The 17,886-nt window shown below is 49.0% G+C and overlaps 1 protein-coding gene across 5 annotated transcripts in view; it reads left to right on the top strand.

The window, feature by feature from the left end:
• UHRF1 (ubiquitin like with PHD and ring finger domains 1) overlaps window positions 1–17,886 on the top strand; it is a 226,991-nt gene that overhangs the window by 184,784 nt on the left and 24,321 nt on the right. For all 5 annotated transcript variants that reach the window (XM_033957186.1, XM_033957182.1, XM_033957184.1 and 2 more), the window contains one exon: window positions 16,097–16,254. In XM_033957186.1, the coding sequence (XP_033813077.1) occupies window positions 16,097–16,254 (158 nt within the window). The remainder of the gene's footprint in view (window positions 1–16,096; window positions 16,255–17,886) is intronic.

Raw genomic sequence — 17,886 nt, 5'->3', positions numbered from 1 at the left:
TCCTAATCCTCAACTGAACTTTGCCACCTATCCCATGGCACTTTAATTTTCTCAGGAGCCTCTTGTGAGGAACTTTATTAAAAGCTTTCTGAAAATCTAGATACACATTTTGGATTTGTAGGTACTTGGAGGGTCTCTGAAAAAATAGTTAATGTCTTATTAAAGAAACTAGTGTTTAAGCCCGTTAGATTAATGGGTGCTAGAATAGATGTGTAGACTTAACAGATCACAAAATTTAATGAAAATTTACTGTGTGAGCTGTCTCTTTTTTTCTTTCTCTCTCTCTCCTTGGCTGCTGGCTGCCTGTCCAGTTTTTTTCTTCTTTGTCTCTCTCTCCTAAGCTTCTGTCTCCCTGTCTGTCATTCTTTCTTTCTTGCTTTCTGTCTCTCTCCCTGCCCGCTGTCTTTCTGTGTGCGTCTGTCTTTCGTTCTTGTGCACTGGCTGCCTGTCACTCTCTGTGGTGCCATGACTGCCTGCCTGCCTGCCTTTCTTTCTGTCTCTCTCTGTGGCCCCCTTCTGTCTCCCCCTCCAGAGCAAACCAAGATTGCTCCCTGGCCCCCTTTCTCTCTCCCCCCCACTTCCCTGTGCAGCAGCAGCACCCCTTGCCTGCTCCCCCTGTCCTGCAGTAGCCCTTCTCTCTTCCTTTTACCTCCCCCCTGTCCAGCAGCACCCATTCCGTTCTCCCTGTCCAGCAATAGCCCTTTTCCCTTCCCCCTGTCCAGCAGCACCCCTTCCCTGCTCCCACTGTCCTGTAGTAGGCCAGCCATCAGTAGCGTTTCTCATCCCCCCCTCTCTTCCTGGGTCTCACACAGCGGTCGGCAGCAGTAGGTCGCTGCTCCTGCTTGCTTCGGTCCTACTTTCTTTTTGGGCGAAGGCAGGAGCAGGACCCGGCAGCGAGGAAGGCCCTAGGCTGGAATCGACGTCGGCAAATCAAGCCACCAGACTCCACCCACATGCACCAGAAATCGAATAGGGTATGGAGTCAGATCTCACGGATGCAGGGATCACAGATTTTCTACTGCGCATGTGCGGTAAGGGTTTTATTATTAAGAATGACAATTTTGCATGAGGTACACTTTATAGTTTATAAATCTTTCCTTTTGCTAAGTCTTAATATTGTAATTTATAACTAAAGAGACATATGATCAAGAAACTGTTTTATTTTACTTTTGTGATTATAATAAACATACCGAGGGCCTCAAAATAGTACCTGGCAGGCTGTAAATTTGAGACCACTGCACTAGAGGAAAATGGGTCAGATTGCCTGGATGTAACTTTCCCTTCAGGCCTCTATCCCAAAATTGGAAAGATGGGATAGGAAATTTCAACCCACATTGTTCCCCTCCTTACCAAACTGCTTTGCCTTCTCAATCCCTCACTATCATTGATAAATAAGATTTGCTCAGCTAACAGCATAACATTATAAACTGCCTTAAAACGTGTGTGAAAGGTGGAATATCAAATCATCAAATCAAATATTCTTGCAGAGATATTTTAAAAATGCTGTTGGTAATAATTCTTGTTACAGTATGTCATCAAGTGCATATCAGAATGCTGTGAATCTACACCAATAAATTTTTCTAGAAGCACAATTTAACTTACCAAGGAACACCAGGGAATTGTGCATTTGTATATTAGCTTTATTAATATGAAAAAAGGAGCAACAGGAAAAGATTCTTCCCTGGGCTAACCTGGAATTGTCCACAAGGCATAAAGATTTCAAGTTTATTTGATATACTACAAAGGAAAACTCTGTGTAAGTGGTTTGTAAAGTAAAATGCGAAAAGTGGGGGTTAAGAAACAAAGCACAAGGAAAAGAACAAAAAGCAAAATTGCAATTTAAACAAAACAGGAGCCTAGGGGGAAGGAAGAGGATGTAAAACATGCTGCCACCAGCAAACAAGGATGTGAATCCCTTGTTCATTCTTTCCAAAAATATTAGGACTAGGAGGCATGCGCTGAAGCTACTAAGTAGTGATTTAAAACAAACCAGAGAAAATATTTCTTCACTCAGTGTGTAATTAAACTCTGGAATTTGTTGCCAGAGTATGTGGTGAAAGCAGTTGGGGTTTAAAAAAGGTTTGGATAATTTCCTAAAAGAAAAGTCAATAAGATGGGAAATCCACTACTTATTCCTAGGACAAGCAGTTGCGCTTTGGGATCTTGCCAGATTCTTGTGACCTGGGTAGGCCACTGCTGGAAACAGGATACTGGGCTTGATGGACCTTCAGTCTGTCCAAGTATGGCAACTCTTATGTTCTTATGTAGCTAGAGAAACCACCATTACTAAATGACACAAACAGCCGAAAAACATTCAAGATAATTTCTTTGACTGGGTGACGAAAAAATTAAGGTCATGTACTAGCTGTAATCTACTTGAATTTCAGCAAAGCTTTTGATTTAGCTTCTCACAAAAGACTTGAATAAGCTGAGAGGATTGAATTTAGGACCCAAAGTGGTGAATTGGATTAGAAACTGGTTGAGTGACAGGTGACAGAGGGTGGTGGTAAATGGAATTTGCTCAGAGCAGTGGTCTCAAACTCAAACCCTTTGCAGGGCCACATTTTGGATTTGTAGGTACTTTGAGAGCCTCAGAAAAAATAGTTAATGTCTTATTAAAGAAACTAGTCTTTAAGCCCGTTACATTAACGGGTGCTAGAATAGATGTGTCTGTCTGTCTTTCTTTACCTCTCTCTCCTTGGCTGCTGTCTGTATCCTTCTGTCTTCCCCTCCCCCCCGAGCAAAGCTGTCTGCCCTCAGCACCCACCTCCCCCCCAAATATCTCTCCATGGCCCTCTTTTGTCTTCCCCCCCAGAGCAAAGCTGTCTGTCCCCAGCACACCTCCCCCCAAAGCAGCCCCCTTTCCCTATCTCTCCATGGCCCCTTCTGTCTCCCCCCCAGCACACCCCTCCCCCCCAAAGCAGCCCCCTTTCCCTCTCCCTGTCTCTCCATGGCCCCTTCTGTCTTCCCCCCAGAGCAAAGCTGTTTGCCCCAAGCACACCACTCCCCCCAAAGCAGCCCCCTTTCCCTCTCCCACTGACTCTCTCTCTGGCCCCCTTTCTCTGTCTGTCTTTCTGTCCCTCTCCCTGCCCCTGTGTCTTTCTTTCTTTCTGTCTCCCTCCCTCCCGCTGTCTGTCTGTCATTTTTCCCCATTTCCCTGTGCAGCAGCATTTCCATCCTACTTCCCTATACAGCAGCAACAGCATTTCCCTCCTATCCCCCCTTTCCTGTGCAGAAGCAGTAGCAACATTTTCCCCCACCCCCCTTTCCCTTTTCTTCCCTTCTCTTCCCTGCTCCGTTTGGCCCCTGCCCCTTCTTTTACTGCCGTTGTCCTGCTCGATCTGGCCTGCTCCTGACCCTCCCACCGCCGACAAACCTTGGGGCTCCAGCTGCGTAGGCAGCACTTTAAACACGCTGCTTCGCGGCCTTCTACTGCCGATTTCCTCTGCTGCGTCTGTCTCCGATGATGTCATCAGAGACGCAGCAGAGGAACTCGGCAGAGAAGGGCGCGAAGTAGCGTGTTTATAGTGCTGCCTACGCCGCTGGAGCCGGGAGGTTTGTGGAGGGTCAACGGCCGGAGCGGGGCTGCTATCCACCACTCGTTTGCTGCCACTGGTGCTGCCTACTCCGCTGGAGCCGGGAGGTTTATAGAGAGCACAGTCGCGCGCATGCGCCTCCAGCCCCTGCAAGCGCCATGAGGTGTCAATTAGAATGTTGCCACAGAAGCACACCTCACAGCGCCAGGACACACGAATTTTTGAGAGCGCATGCGCTCTCTAGTGTTTTATTATTATTGATGACAATTTTGCATGAGGTAAAACTTTTTATCCCAGGACAAGCAGGCAGGTATTCTCACTAATGGGTGACGTGATTCAACGGAGCCCTGATGCGGACGCTTCTTTGAAGAAAAACTCGAAGTTTCAAGTCGCCCGCACCGCGAATGCGCGAGTGCCTTCCCACCCAGACCAGGACGCGTCTCCTCAGTTCTTACTTTTCTGCGGAGCCGAGAAGTCCGTCTTCGACTCTCTGCGCAAAGTTTTCTTCACTTGTGCCTTCTAAGTCCGCGGTTTTGGTTTTAATTGATCCTAATCGCTGATTTTCGTCGTGTTTTATTGTTTTTAAAAAAAAAAAAAAAATTTCATTGTTCCGTTCGACCGGGCAGGCCATGTGGCCGCAGCCCCGCGGCTTCACTCTTGCGGCGGAGCTTTTTCGGCCTATGTCCCGGCCTATCACCGGTTTTAAAAAGAGTGACAAGTGCCAGCGCGCGATTTCGCTAACGGACCCTCATCGATGCTGTGTTCGGTGCCTCGGGCCTGAACATCTTCCGAAATCGTGCCGGTCTTGCTTCACACTCACCGCACGTGCTTTCAAGCGCCGTTGCGTCTTGTGGGAATCGCTGTTCATGGAGTCCTCAACGGAGCCATTGACCATGAAGGGACCTTCGCCTTCGACATCATGCGCAACTCCAAAGCCTATTACCTCTGCGGCGCCGAGTCTCATCAAGCCCGCCTTATTTGTCCCGGCTCAGACTCCGGCACCTGCTGCAATGCCTTCCTCAGGTCAGGTAGCCCAGCAGCCCATTCCCCCAGTAGTGTTAAAAGTGCCCAAGGCCAAGTCCAAGCACTCACACACTGCTCCGAGGGAACGCGTGGCCCACGCAGATGCGGAACTGTCCTTGCCGGTCTCGTTCCAGACCATGCTACAGAAGCAATTCATCGAGCTCTTTACCACGATGGGGCCTCAGCTTCTTTCCCAAATCCAGCCTGGGCACGTGGAGGCCTCCCGCGGGGTCGAGCCCCCTCCAGTGCTTCAGCGGGGAACACACTCTCAACAGGGAGCAGAGTCTCTGCGAGTGTCTGGTCTGGCAACAACGCATGCATCGCAAGGAGCAGAGTCTTTGCCCATGCCTCCATTGGAACCGATACACTCGATGCAAGGAGCAGAGTCTTTGTGAGTGCCTCCGTTGGAACCGATTCACTTGATGCAAGGAGCAGAGTCTTTGCAAGTGCCTCCATTGGAGCCGATTCAATCGATGCAAGGAGCAGAGTCTTTGCGAGTGCCTCCATTGGAGCCGATCACCCCAACGGGGTTCGAGCCTCTACAGCTCCCACTCCTGCTTCGATCGAGTGCTTCCAGCCCCATCCACTACCTGGGGGCCTCAGCGAAGACCTACTCGCCTCGCCCATCGAGGCCAACCTCTCGACACAGTCCGCATCACCGATCGAGGCATTCCTCGAGGCACTCGTCCAGGCAGGCCTCGCCTCATCGGAAGCAAGCATACCTGGAGTATTCGCCACCGACTACTACTCCCCCCCACCGATGCCAGAGCTGGAGGACACGATGGGATCTCTCTCACTTTCTCGATCCCTGTCCCCAATGGAACTGGAGGCCTCGACCTCATCGAGCCCGCTCCGGGGCCCTGCAACAGCCGACCAATTGTTCTTCTCGTCCTTCGACAGATGGCTGATGACATGGACATCCCCCTGGATACGGGGTCCAAATTCTCAAAAGAATACCTCGAGACTATGCGCCTCCCTCAACCACCTGCGGAGTCCCTCAAGCTTCCCTTACACAAGCTGCTGGACCATACCTTCGCACGGTGCCTCGAGACACCTTATTCGATCACTGCAGTGCCGAGTAAATTGGACACCAGATACCGCACTGTCCATCGTAAGGGGTTTGACGGCTCGTGGCTCTCCCATCAATCCCTTTTGGTGGAGTCCTCACTGAAGCGGTCCCATCCCTCCCAGGTCTACGCCTCCGTCCCACCTGATAGAGAGGGAAAGACCATGGACCGGTTCGGCAGGAGAGTTTACCAGAACTCCATGATGGCCTCGAGAGTTCTGAATTACAACTTCCACTTCACAACATATTTGGAGTTTCTTTTGTCCGTACTCCAGAAGTTTATGCCCTACGTGGATCCTAGGGTGCATTTCGAGTACCAGGGGGCGCTGGCCTCGTTATCCCAACTTCGGGTACAGCTTATGCAATCCTCCTACGATGCCTTCGAGCTGGCAGCTCGGGCCGCAGCATGTTCGGTGGCTATGCGCCGGCTGGCGTGGCTGCGGACCATCGACATGGACCCCAACCTCCAGGACAGGCTTGCCAATGTTCCATGCGCCGGCTCTGACCTCTTTGATGAGTCCATCGAGGCAGTAACCAAGAAGCTCTCGGACCATGAGAAGTCCTTCCAGTCCATACTGCATCCGAAACCCAGGCCTGCTCCTCGTCAATCTCGCCCACTGTTGATCTACCAGCGGCGTTACCCCCTGAAACAGGCTCCCCCCATCCGACAGCCTGTGAGAGGCAGCACCCGCAGAAACATCAGCAAAAGCCTCAACCATCTGCTGTCCCTAAGGCTCCTCAGCCCTTTTGACTGTCTCAAAGAGGGCACAACCTCTGTCGCTCTGCCATGTTCAGTGATTCTACCTATCGGAGGTCGCATCCATCATTTTTTCCACCAATGGATGTCTATCACCACCGACCTCTGGGTCCTCACCATCGTCAAGGAGGGATACTCCCTTCAATTCCACCAGGTTCCTCCAGAACACCCTCCAAGAGAGTATCCTTCCAACTTGACACAGACCGATCTTCTTCTTGAGGAAGCCCAGGCCTTGCTGCAGCTTGGGGCTGTCGAGCCGATCCCTCGGGATCAACAGAAAAGGGGGTTTTACTCCCGGTACTTCCTTGTTCCGAAGAAGATGGGCGATCTGCGACCCGTCTTGGACCTCAGGGTGCTCAACAAATTTCTGGTCAAAGAAAAGTTTCGTATGTTGACCCTGGCATCCCTGTACCCCCTCATCGAGCAGAACGACTGGTTATGCTCTATGGATCTGAAGGAGGCCTAAACTCACATCCCCATCCATCCGGCCTCCCGCCAATTTCTCAGATTTCGGGTGGGAAATCTTCATCTGCAATACCGAGTGTTCCCCTTCAGCCTGGCCTCATCCCCCAGAGTCTTCAAGTGCCTAGTAGTGATGGCCGCTGCTCTCAGGAACCACGGCCTCCAGGTGTTCCCTTACCTGGACGACTGGCTCATCAAGGAGTCACTCTCGCGACTCAGAAGACAATTTGGTTACTACAACATCTGGGTTTTGAGATAAACTTCTCAAAATCCCATCTACAGCCTTCCCAGACTCTCCCCCTTCATCGGGGAGATTCTGGATACTTCCAAGCTCCGAGCATTCCTCCCTCCCCCACGCATGGAGGCTCTGCTTCATCTCTGCCACTCAGTGTCCTCTCGCCCTTCCATCCCGGCGAGACAGATGATGGTCCTGCTAGGCCACATGGCCTCTACAGTACATGTGATTCCGTTTGCCAGACTTCACCTCAGGACTCCTCAGTGGACCTTGGCGTCTCAGTGGCCCCAGACGTCCGACCCTCTGACTCAACGTATCCAGGTCACTCCTGTTCTGCAACAGTCTCTTCGCTGGTGGATGCTATCCTCCAATCTCTCCAGAGGTTTGTTGTTCCAAACCCCCGCCATCAGAAAGTCCTCACGACCGACTCATCAACTTATGCCTGGGGGGCTCATCTGGACGGCCTACGCACCCAGGGTTACTGGACCAGCGCGGACCGCCAGTGCCACATCAATCTCCTGGAACTCAGGGCGATCTTCAACGTTCTCCAGACCTTTCAACATCTCCTTCGCAATCAGGTTGTCCTCATTGCACAGACAACCGGGTCACCATGTACTATGTGAACAAGCAGGGAGGCACAGGATCGGCCTCCCTCTGCCAGAAAGCTCTGAAGGTGTGGGATTGGGCGACTAGCAACAACACCTTCCTCAGAGCGGTCTACATTCAGGGAGCGGACAATGCCTTAGCAGACAGCTTGAGCCGTCTCCTGCAACCTCACGAGTGGACTCTCAACTTCATGGCCCTTCGTCACATCTTCTCCCTGTGGGGAACGCCTCAGATAGACCTCTTTGCAGCCCCCCACAACTTCAAACTGCCTCACTTCTGCTCCAGGATCTACACCCCTCAGCGCCTCGAGGCAGATGCATTCCTCCTGGACTGGACGAATCGCTTTCTATATGCATTTCCTCCATTTCCTCTCATTCAAAAGACTCTGGTCAAGCTGAAGTCAGATCATGCCACTATGATCCTGATTGCCCCACGGTGGCCCAGCCAACCTTGGTACTCCCTTCTACTCCAACTCAGCAGCAGGGAGCCATACCTCCTACCAGTTTTTCCATCTCTGCTTACACAGCATCAGGGATCTCTGCTTCACCCCAACCTGCAGTCTCTACACCTGACAGCTTGGTTCCTCTCAACGTGACCCCTCTACAGTTTTCCCAACAAGTGAGGGACGTCCTAGAAGCTTCACGGAAGCCCGCTACTAGACAATGCTACCACCAGAAATTGGCTAGATTCTCTGGTGTGTGTCTCAGCGCCAGGAGCCTCAACACTCCTCCTTGTCTTCAGTTTTGGACTATCTTTTGCATCTGTCTCATTCTGGCTTCAAGTCTTCCTCGATACGAGTCCATCTCAGTGCAATCACTGCTTTCCATCAGCCTCTTCAAGGGAAACCTCTATCTGCTCATCCTGCGGTTTCCAGATTCATGAAAGGACTGTTCCATGTCAATCCTCCCCTCAAACCGCCTTCAGTGGATTGGGACCTCAATGTTGTTCTTTCACAACTTATGAAGCCTCCATTTGAGCCTCTTCACAAGGCTCACCTGAAGTATCTCACTTGGAAAGTGGTGTTTCTCATTGGCCTCACTTCTGCCCGAAGAGTCAGTGAGCTACAAGCCTTGGTTGCGGACCCACCTTTTACAGTATTCCATCATGACAAGGTGGTTCTCCGCACGCACCCGAAATTCCTTCCTAAAGTTGTCTCAGAATTTCATTTCAACCAATCCATTGTGCTTCCAGTGTTCTTTCCGAAGCCACATTCTCACCCTGGAGAATCTGCCCTGCATACTCTGGACTGTAAGCGTGCTTTAGCCTTCTACCTAGAACACACCAAGCCTCATAGAACTGCTCCTCAACTTTTCATCTCCTTTGATCCAAACAAGTTGGGACGCCCTGTTTCCAAGCGCACCATCTCTAACTGGATGGCGGCTTGCATCTCATTCTGCTATGCCCAGGCTGGATTACCCCTTGACAGAAAAATCACAGCCCATAAGGTCAGAGCGATGGCAGCTTCTGTAGCCTTCCTCAGATCAGCGCCGATTGAGGAGATTTGTAAAGCTGCCACTTGGTCCTCGGTTCATACCTTCACTTCACACTACTGTCTGGATACCTTCTCCAGACGGGATGGACAGTTTGGCCAAACTATATTGCTAAATTTATTCTCTTAAGTTGCCAACTCTCCCATCATCCCATTCTGGTTAGCTTGGAGGTCACCCATTAGTGATAATACCTGCCTGCTTGTCCTGGGATAAAGCAATGTTACTTACCGTAACAGTTGTTATCCAGGGACAGCAGGCAGCTATTCTCACGTCCCACTCACCTCCCCTGGGTTGGCTTCTCTGCTAGCTATCTGAACTGAGGAGATGCGCCCTGGTCTGGGCAGGAAGGCACTCGCGCATGCGCGGTGCGGGCGACTCGAAACTTCGAGTTTTCCTTTAAAGAAGCGTCCGCATCGGGGCTCCGTTGGATCACGTCACCCATTAGTGAGAATAGCTGCCTGATGTCCCTGGATAACAACTGTTACGGTAAGTAACATTGCTTTATAGTTTATAAACCTTTCCTTTTGGCTACATCTTAAACTAAACTAAACTAAACCTTAGGTTTGTATACCGCATCATCTCCGCAAGCGCAGAGCTCGGCACGGTTTACAGAGGTTGAGAGGAAAGGAACTACAAAGATGGATATAGGAGAGGGAAAAAAGAAGATGGGGAGGGAACAGGGTACTAGAGAACGGGGGGTGATTAGATTTTTGAAAAGAGCCAAGTTTTCAGGTGTTTAAGGAAGGGTTGGAAGGAACTAACATTTCTGAGCGGGGATGAGAGGTTGTTCCAGAGTTCTGTGGTTCTAAAAGGGAGGGATGTTCCAAGTTTTCCTGCGCGGGATATACCTTTTGTAGATGGGAAAGATAGTTTCAGTTTTTGGGAGGATCTAGAGGAGAGTGGGTTAGAGGAATTCCAAAGGAGTGGGATAACGGGCGGTAGGATGCCGTGTAGAATCTTGAAGGCTAAGCAGGCACATTTATAGAGGACTCTGGAGTGAACTGGGAGCCAGTGAAGCTTAGAGAGGAGAGGGGAGACGTGATCAAACTTGCCTTTTGCGAAAATAAGCTTGGCCGCGGCGTTTTGAATTAGCTGAAGTCTGTGGAGGTTTTTCTTAGTTAGGCATATATAGATGGAGTTGCAGTAGTCCAGTCTGGAGAGGATGGTGGATTGAACGAGGATGGCGAAATGAGAATGGTGAAAGCAGGATCTTACTTTCCTCAACATATGGAGGCTAAAGAAGCATTTTTTTACCAGGGAGTTGAGGTGATCACTGAAGGAGAGGGAGGAGTCTAAGACGAAGCCTAGGACTTTGCTTGAAAACTCAAGCTGGAGAGTGGGGCCGGAAGGTAGTGGAATGGAGGAGGGTAAATGGTCTGAAATAGGGCCAAGCCAAAGTAGTTTTGTTTTAGACTCGTTTAGTTTCATTTGTACAGATTGGGCCCAGGATTGGAGGTTCGTAATACATGAGGATATGTTTTCAGTGAGGTTAGAGAGGTTCGAGTTGGTCTCGAGGAGGATGAGGATGTCGTCAGCGTAGGAGTAGAGAGTTTCTAGGGGGGATAGATGAAGTAGTTTCAGAGAGGACATGTAGATGTTGAAAAGGATAGGGGAGAGGGGTGAGCCTTGCGGGACTCCGCATTTCGGCTTCCAGGGGGGGGATGAGGTACCGTTTGTATTAACGGTGTAGGAGCGGAAGCGTAGGAATTTCGAGAACCAGTCTAGGACAGTGGAGCTTATGCCTATTTCAGAGAGTTGGAAGATTAGGATGTCGTGGTGAACGACATCGAAGGCTGCGGAGAGGTCGAATTGAAGAAGAACAGCAGATTTGTTACGCGACTGGAGTTGTTGCACCTTAGAGATTAGTGAGGCCAAGAGGGATTCGGTGCTGAAGTTGGGTCTGAAGCCGAATTGGTGGGGTAGGAGGATAGAGAATCTTTCTAGGTAGGAATTTGCAATTTATAACTAAAGAGACATATGATTAACAAACTGTTTTATTTTACTTTTGTGATTATATAAAAAAACATACCGAGGGCCTCTAAATAGAACCTGGCGGGCCGCATGTGGCCCCTGGACTATGAGTTTGAGACCACTGCACTATATAAACCGGCTCACCTTTATCCACGTTTATTCACACCTTCAAAGAAGTCAAGCAAATTTGTGAGGCACAATCTCGCTCAGCTGAACCCATGCTGACTCTGTCTCATTAAATCATGTTTGTCTACGTGTTCCACAATTTAATTTTTTTCATTGTTTCTACCATTTTGCCTGGCACTGAAGTGAGGCTTACCGGTCTGTAGTTTCCCAGATCTGCCTAACATTGGCCACCCTCCAATCTTCAGGTACTAAAGACAATTTTAGCGACAGGTTACCGATCACTAACAGCAGGTCAATAATTTCATGTTTGAGTTCTTTTAGTACCCTGGAATGTATACCATCCGGTCATGGCAATTCATCACTTTTTAACTTGTCGATTTGGCTTAGTACATCTTCCAGATTCACTGAGATTTCTTTCAGTTCCTCCACATCATTACCCTTGAAAACCATTTCCAGTTCAGGTAGATCTCTTACATTTTTTTCCATAAAGACCGAAGCAAAGAATTCATTCAGTCTTTCCGCTATGGCCTTATCCTCCCTCAGCGCCTCTTTCGCTCCTTGATCATCCAATGGTCCCATAGATTCCTTCACAGGTTTTCTGCTTCTGATGTACCTAAAAAAATTGCTATGAGTTTTTGCCTCTGTTGCAAGTTTCTCTTCATATTCTTTCTTAGCTGTCTTTATCAATGCTTTTCATCTAACTTGCTGGTGCTTGTGTTTCTTCTTATTTTCTTCATTTGGATCCTTTTTCCATTCTTATACATGGACCATGAAAAGCAAATAGATGCTGTGGTGCAAAAGGGTTATCACACATTGTGGAAGTTGCGTACTAGAGAATGCCACAGGGAAAAAAATCTGTCCCCATCCCCGACTCACCGTCCCGTCACCGCCATCACCTTCACCGCCCCGTCACCGTCACTGCCATCCCATTCACCGCCCTGTCACCATCCCCGCAGCATCCATATAAGCCTCAGTACTGCGAAACACCACGAAGACAGAAGAGAGTCCTGTCACTATTACTACTGCACTGAGAATCTGTTCAGTGCCTCTGTCCTGTAGTAAAAACAGAACATAAAATAAATCAATTGACTTGTCCTCCCTTGCAATGACGTGTCCCCCATGTTCACCTATAGCTCGAATCAGGTCAATTGTGCACACTAAAAATGCCCACCTGAGCACATAATCATGCAGATGCTGCAGTACAATGAGCAACAGGAGGATCTGGAAAGTGAGCACAGGCAGGCAGTGATAACAAAAACAGCAGACACCCGACCGATTGCAGCGTTCCGCCATCTCCCTCCCTCCACCTCACCTTAGATGTAGAGTATGCCGGATTTCTTTATCGCCCAGCCGCACGCGCGGCTGCTCATTTGTTCAATATTCTCCTCTGACGCAACCGGAAACAGGAAGTTGCAGGAGAGGAGAAGATTAATCAATTCGAGCAGCTGCATGCGGCTGGGTGAAAAAGAAAGCCGTCATACTCTACATCAGTGTTTTTCAACCTTTTTACACCCATGGACCGGCAGAAATAAAAGAATTATTTTGTGGACTGGCAAACTACTAGTACTAAAATTTAAAACCCCCTTTCCGCCCCATCTCCCCATTGGTCACCTCAGTAACTATAGAAAAATAGACAAATATAGTGCAAAATATAGACAGCAGATATAAATTCTCAAAACTGACACGTTTTGATCACTAAATTGAAAATAAAATCAATTTTCCTACCTTTGCTGTCTGGTGATTGATTTCATGAGTTTCTGGTTGCGTTTCCTTCTGTCTGTGTATCCTTTCTTTCTTTCTGCACTCAGGCCCAATAATTGTCCCTTTCTATTCCCTCCCTCTTTCCTTCCTATGTCCTTAGTGCCCCCGCTGCCTCCTTCCCATGTCCTTAGTGCCCCTTCCTGTCTTTAGTGCCCCCAGTGCCTCCTTCCCATGTCCTTAGTGCCCCTTCTTGTATTTAGTGCCTCCAGTGCCTCCTTCGCATGTCTTTAGTGCCCTCAGTTCCTCCTTCCCATGTCTTTAGTGCCCCCAGTGCCTCCTTCCCATGTCTTTAGTGCCCCCAGTGCCTCTTTCCCATGTCTTTAGTGCCCCCAGTGCCTCCTTCCCATGTCTTTAGTGCTCCTAGTGCCTCCTTCCCATGTCTTTAGTGCCTCCTTCCTATGTCCCTCTCACTGCCTTCCACACTTTGTCCCACCCCCACCCCCGAAGCCTGCATGTCTACCTCTCTCCCTCCCTCGCCATATCCAGCCTGCTGCCTCCCTGCCGCTCAAAAAAAAAAGCCTCCCTCCTTCCTTTCCCCTGCTCTTACCGCCATGCTGCAGCTGCTAAAGCCAACAGGAAGTCTTTCCGACGTCAATTCTGAAGCGGAGAGGACGTTCTGGGCCAGCCAGGCAGCGATTGGCTGGCCCAGAACGTCCTCTCCAACGTCAGAATTGACGTCGGAAAGACTTCCTGTCGGCTTTAGCAACTGCAGCAGGGCGGTAAGAGCAGGGGAAAAGGAGGGAGGCTTTTTTTTTTTTTTTGCGTCTGTCCCTTAATCTTGCCGGCTCTGCGTGAACTGGCAGAAATTTCCTGCAGACCAGCGGTTGAAGAACAGTGCTCTACATCTAAGGTGAAGTGGAGGGAGGGAGATGGCGGAACGCTGCGATTGGGCGGGTGGGGACCACGCGATCCTTGATTGCCTCACTGCGGAGACAAGTCCAATCACCGCTCCACGGGGCGGTGAATGGCCTTGTCCCCGTCCCCACCGAGGACACTATTTTTCTTCCTCGTTTCGGCGGGTTACACGCGGCTGCTCGCAGCTAGCCGTGAGTAACAACCACCGTGTCATTCTCTACTGCGTACCATAAAATCATATTTGAGTTTCCGGCCTTTAAACTTTTATTTCAGTCGTTACATCTAAGTCTTCTTGATTATTGTAACAGTGTCTATTTGACATGTACCAAGAAAGAGATAGCTAGGCTTAGACTGATTAAAAATACGGGGGTCAAATTAATTTATGGTCTAAAGAAATATGATCATGTGACTCCTTTCTACCGAGAGTTGCATTGGCTTCCAGTGGAGGCACATGTTTTGTTTAAGCTGGGTTGTCCTTGTTACAACGTTGCGTATTGTATTGCTCCAAACTATATGACTGATATATTTCTCATAGCATTCCATAAACATAGGAGAGAATCACATGCATTATTTAATTTTCCGTCTGCTCAAGGTTGTAAGAGCAAGAAATCCTTGGAACATACACTAGCATTTCAGGCGGCTTTCTATGACAGGGAATTTAGGCCACTGTTACGTAGTGCTTGCTCTTACAAGCACTTTAGAACTCAATTGAAAACTCATCTTTTTTCAAAATATTTAGCAAACTAATTTAAATCATCCTTAGGTTATGTTATTTTTAATCTTTTGTTCACCGCATTGAACTTATGGTTATGCGGTTTATAAGTACGATGTTCTGTTACTTCGGCTCCTCTGGAAAGCATATTCTTCAGACCCCACACATTTGACGTAGCCGGTGGGCGTGTCGGGGCTTTCTCTTCCTGTGGTACTAGTGGGGGAGCTTCCTGTTCTGGAGCCCTCTTGTTCTGCTGTGGCAGACCTCAATTACAGTAGATGCCATTCAGATATTATGCCTCTTCTGTCTCCTGACACTGCTTCTATATTGGATCCGGCTGATTCCCTTGCCGGGATTAGTCAACTCGGCCGCCTTGAGAGTCCAGATTTGGGTGATGACCCTTCTGTATGTAGACTTTTAAAGCATGGTTTGGCCCATCTTTTTATTGCTGATGTTCTGAAAGAGCTCAAATTGGATCCTCCACCTTACACTTCTCAGGCTTTCTCTTTCTCTCTTTTTCATTTGTGATTGATGCTGTCATTCGACATCCAGTGGAAGTTATTTCATATCAGCCAGGTTTCTGGGAGATGATTAAGTTTGCCTGGATTCAGGTTGTCAGCATTCTACTCGTTTTCCTCCGGGTGTTTGAAAGAATAAAAATCTTTGTTTCAAAAGCTTTCTGGAAACAATATATGACTGAGGCTAGAGAATGACATTGTATTTTCCCTAAAACCACAATGACAGAACCCCTTATTAAAATCTAAACACATAGTCAAGAAGGCATCTTCTTTATTGTCACTACTAAAAATCTTTGTAAGTTTGTTTAACACTGGTGCTGTTTGTACAAAGGCACTAGTGGAACTGGTGATACTGGCGTTGTTGATAACTGATTTCTCCCTCCCTGCCCCTCATTCTTTCTTTCTCCTTGCCCCCCCAAACCACCGCTGCCATACCCCCTAAGTTTCTTCCTTTCTGTCTCGCCTTTCTTCCTTTTTCTCTCTCTCTCTCTTTCTCTCTCTCTCTCTCTTTCTCTCTCTCTTCTCCCCCCACACCACGCCGCCAATTTCTCCCTGCTTCCCTGCCTCCTCCATAGCGAGTCGAGTGCAGCGACTGCACAACAGCCGGCCCAGAAGCCTTCCCCGACATCAATTCTGACATCAGAGAGGAAGTTCCGGGCCAGCCAATCGCTGGCTGGCCTGGAACTTCCTCTCCGACATCAGAATTGACGTTGGGGGGAAGGCTTCTGGGCCGGCCATTGTGCAGACACTACACTCGCCTGGCCTGGCCCTGTTGCTGCGTCGGCGGCGGGGAAGCAGGGAGAGAGCCAAGGCTCTGCTATCGCCTGCCCCATTGTCCCCACACATAGCTGCTCTTTCTGGCATTTCTATTTTATATTTGACATCAGTTAAGTTAATGGCTTCAAGTGTGAGATGTCAAGTAGTTTTCTGTAAATTCCCCCCTGCAATTTTGTATAATTGTTGTTCTTTGATTTCTAGGGAAAGAGGACAAAATCAATATCTCTCCCAGACGGACCCCAAAGAAACCCAAAGTGGAACCGTACAAATTAACTGCTCAGCTGAAAGCCCTTATTAGAGAGGATGAATCCAATGAGAAGCTGTGGAATGATGCATTGAGTGCTCTTAAGGATGGTCCTGTATGTGCATTTTAGTTACCTGTACCATATTTTATAACATGGAGGAGAAGGGGGTAAAACAGGGCATTTAGAGGTACATAAGTACTGATGGTAAACAACTTGCCTTCTCTAACTTCTACCCCTTGCTAAAGGATTTGAGTAGAGGAATGGCCTAGTGGTTAGAGCTGCTGCTTCAGCACCCTAAGATTGAAGATTCAATCCCAGTATTGCTCCTTGTGATCCTGGGCAAGTCACTTGAACTAGAGAATGACACGGGAACAAATTTTTCCCTGTTCTCACGAGTTCTTTTCCTGTACCTGTCCCAGTCCTGCAAGCTCTGTCCTCAACTGCACAAGCATCAAACACTTTTAAAATTATAAGTGTTATTCTTTAGCAACTCTCTAGACCGGCATAGATTAATCTTACAAATGGGTTATATCTCATCATGACCAGCAGGTGGAGACAGACAAAACTTTGGAATAGTACATATTATGTGACTCCTCCCTAATTACCTCAGTATTCTCTCAGTCTCGAGCAGGTGTGGTGAGCTGTACCCATCTCCCTTGGTAGGACTGTTGGAATTTGTTTAGGACTTTTGTCCCCTTTTTAGTGCCAGATTAAGCTTGGGTGGACCCTGTTTGGGGGTCTGTCCGACCTCAGGGGGGTATTTTTAGAGGTGCCTCAATGGTAAGCATTACCCCCCCTGGTTGGTAAGGCATACTGTTTGGAGAGCCAAATGGAGTCTGTTCTGTAAAAAAAAAAAAATCCTGAGGTAGTGCCGGTGTGAAGAGTTGCTTTCCCTTTAAATATTCTGTAAATTACTGTATTTTTCAACTAACTGCACTTTTCTTTTAGCTACAGTAGGTCGCGTATGGAGCAATTGAGCACTTCTCAAGGGAAGAGGTGCTCAATTTGGTCCAGACGCGAGGCACTTGGGGCTGGACTGAAAAAGACTGTTCGGGCCGGTGCAATGGAGGAGCCTCGTCGGCAGCTAGTGCCGGCATTCAGGGCTTCCCGCTGCTAGTGCCTCGTGAGCCTGCAGCGGTTTGCAGGGAACCCCAGTCTTCCCCTGCCACCCACAGAGGGATTTCCTATCAGCTGTTTTTTTCACAGCTGTTGCCAGCTTTTGCCTGCTTTAGTGGCTGGGACAGTTCAGGCTTCCCAGCTGCTACAGGCCCTGGATGGGTTGTTTTTGGCGGGAATTTCACCATTTTTGACGGCAGGCCCCTTCATTTTGTCCACAACCTCAGGTGACCTTCCCCCTGTATTGGAAAAACAGGGGAAGATTTCTGCTGGGTCCCCTGCTGTGCCAGGGAGTCCCATAGGACCCCCGGGGGTTCTTTCTCCTGATTTAATTTTTGCTTTGTGCAGAACTAATTTCAGGTGGCTGGGGGTCCCGCGTGTGCCCAGGGAGTTTCGGGGGGGGAAGAGTGGGTGTTCCCCCCTGCACCCCCTGTGGCTTTGCCTCCCTCTACGCCTTTGGGTCCCCTCTTCCTCCTCCCTCATCCAAGCGCCCGAGGGCGGCTTGGGATATGGAATTGTGATCGGAGGAGCGTGTCGACTTGGATAAGGACCTGGACCCTTTTGAGGAATTCCAGGATCCTCTCGAGGTGGATGGGCGCTGGTGGTGGAGCGTCTGGTTTCCCGCTTTCC

Source organism: Geotrypetes seraphini, chromosome 8, assembly GCF_902459505.1.
Source record: "Geotrypetes seraphini chromosome 8, aGeoSer1.1, whole genome shotgun sequence".
NCBI classification, from domain to species: Eukaryota; Metazoa; Chordata; class Amphibia; order Gymnophiona; family Dermophiidae; genus Geotrypetes; species Geotrypetes seraphini.
This window is presented reverse-complemented; position numbering and strand designations above follow the sequence as displayed.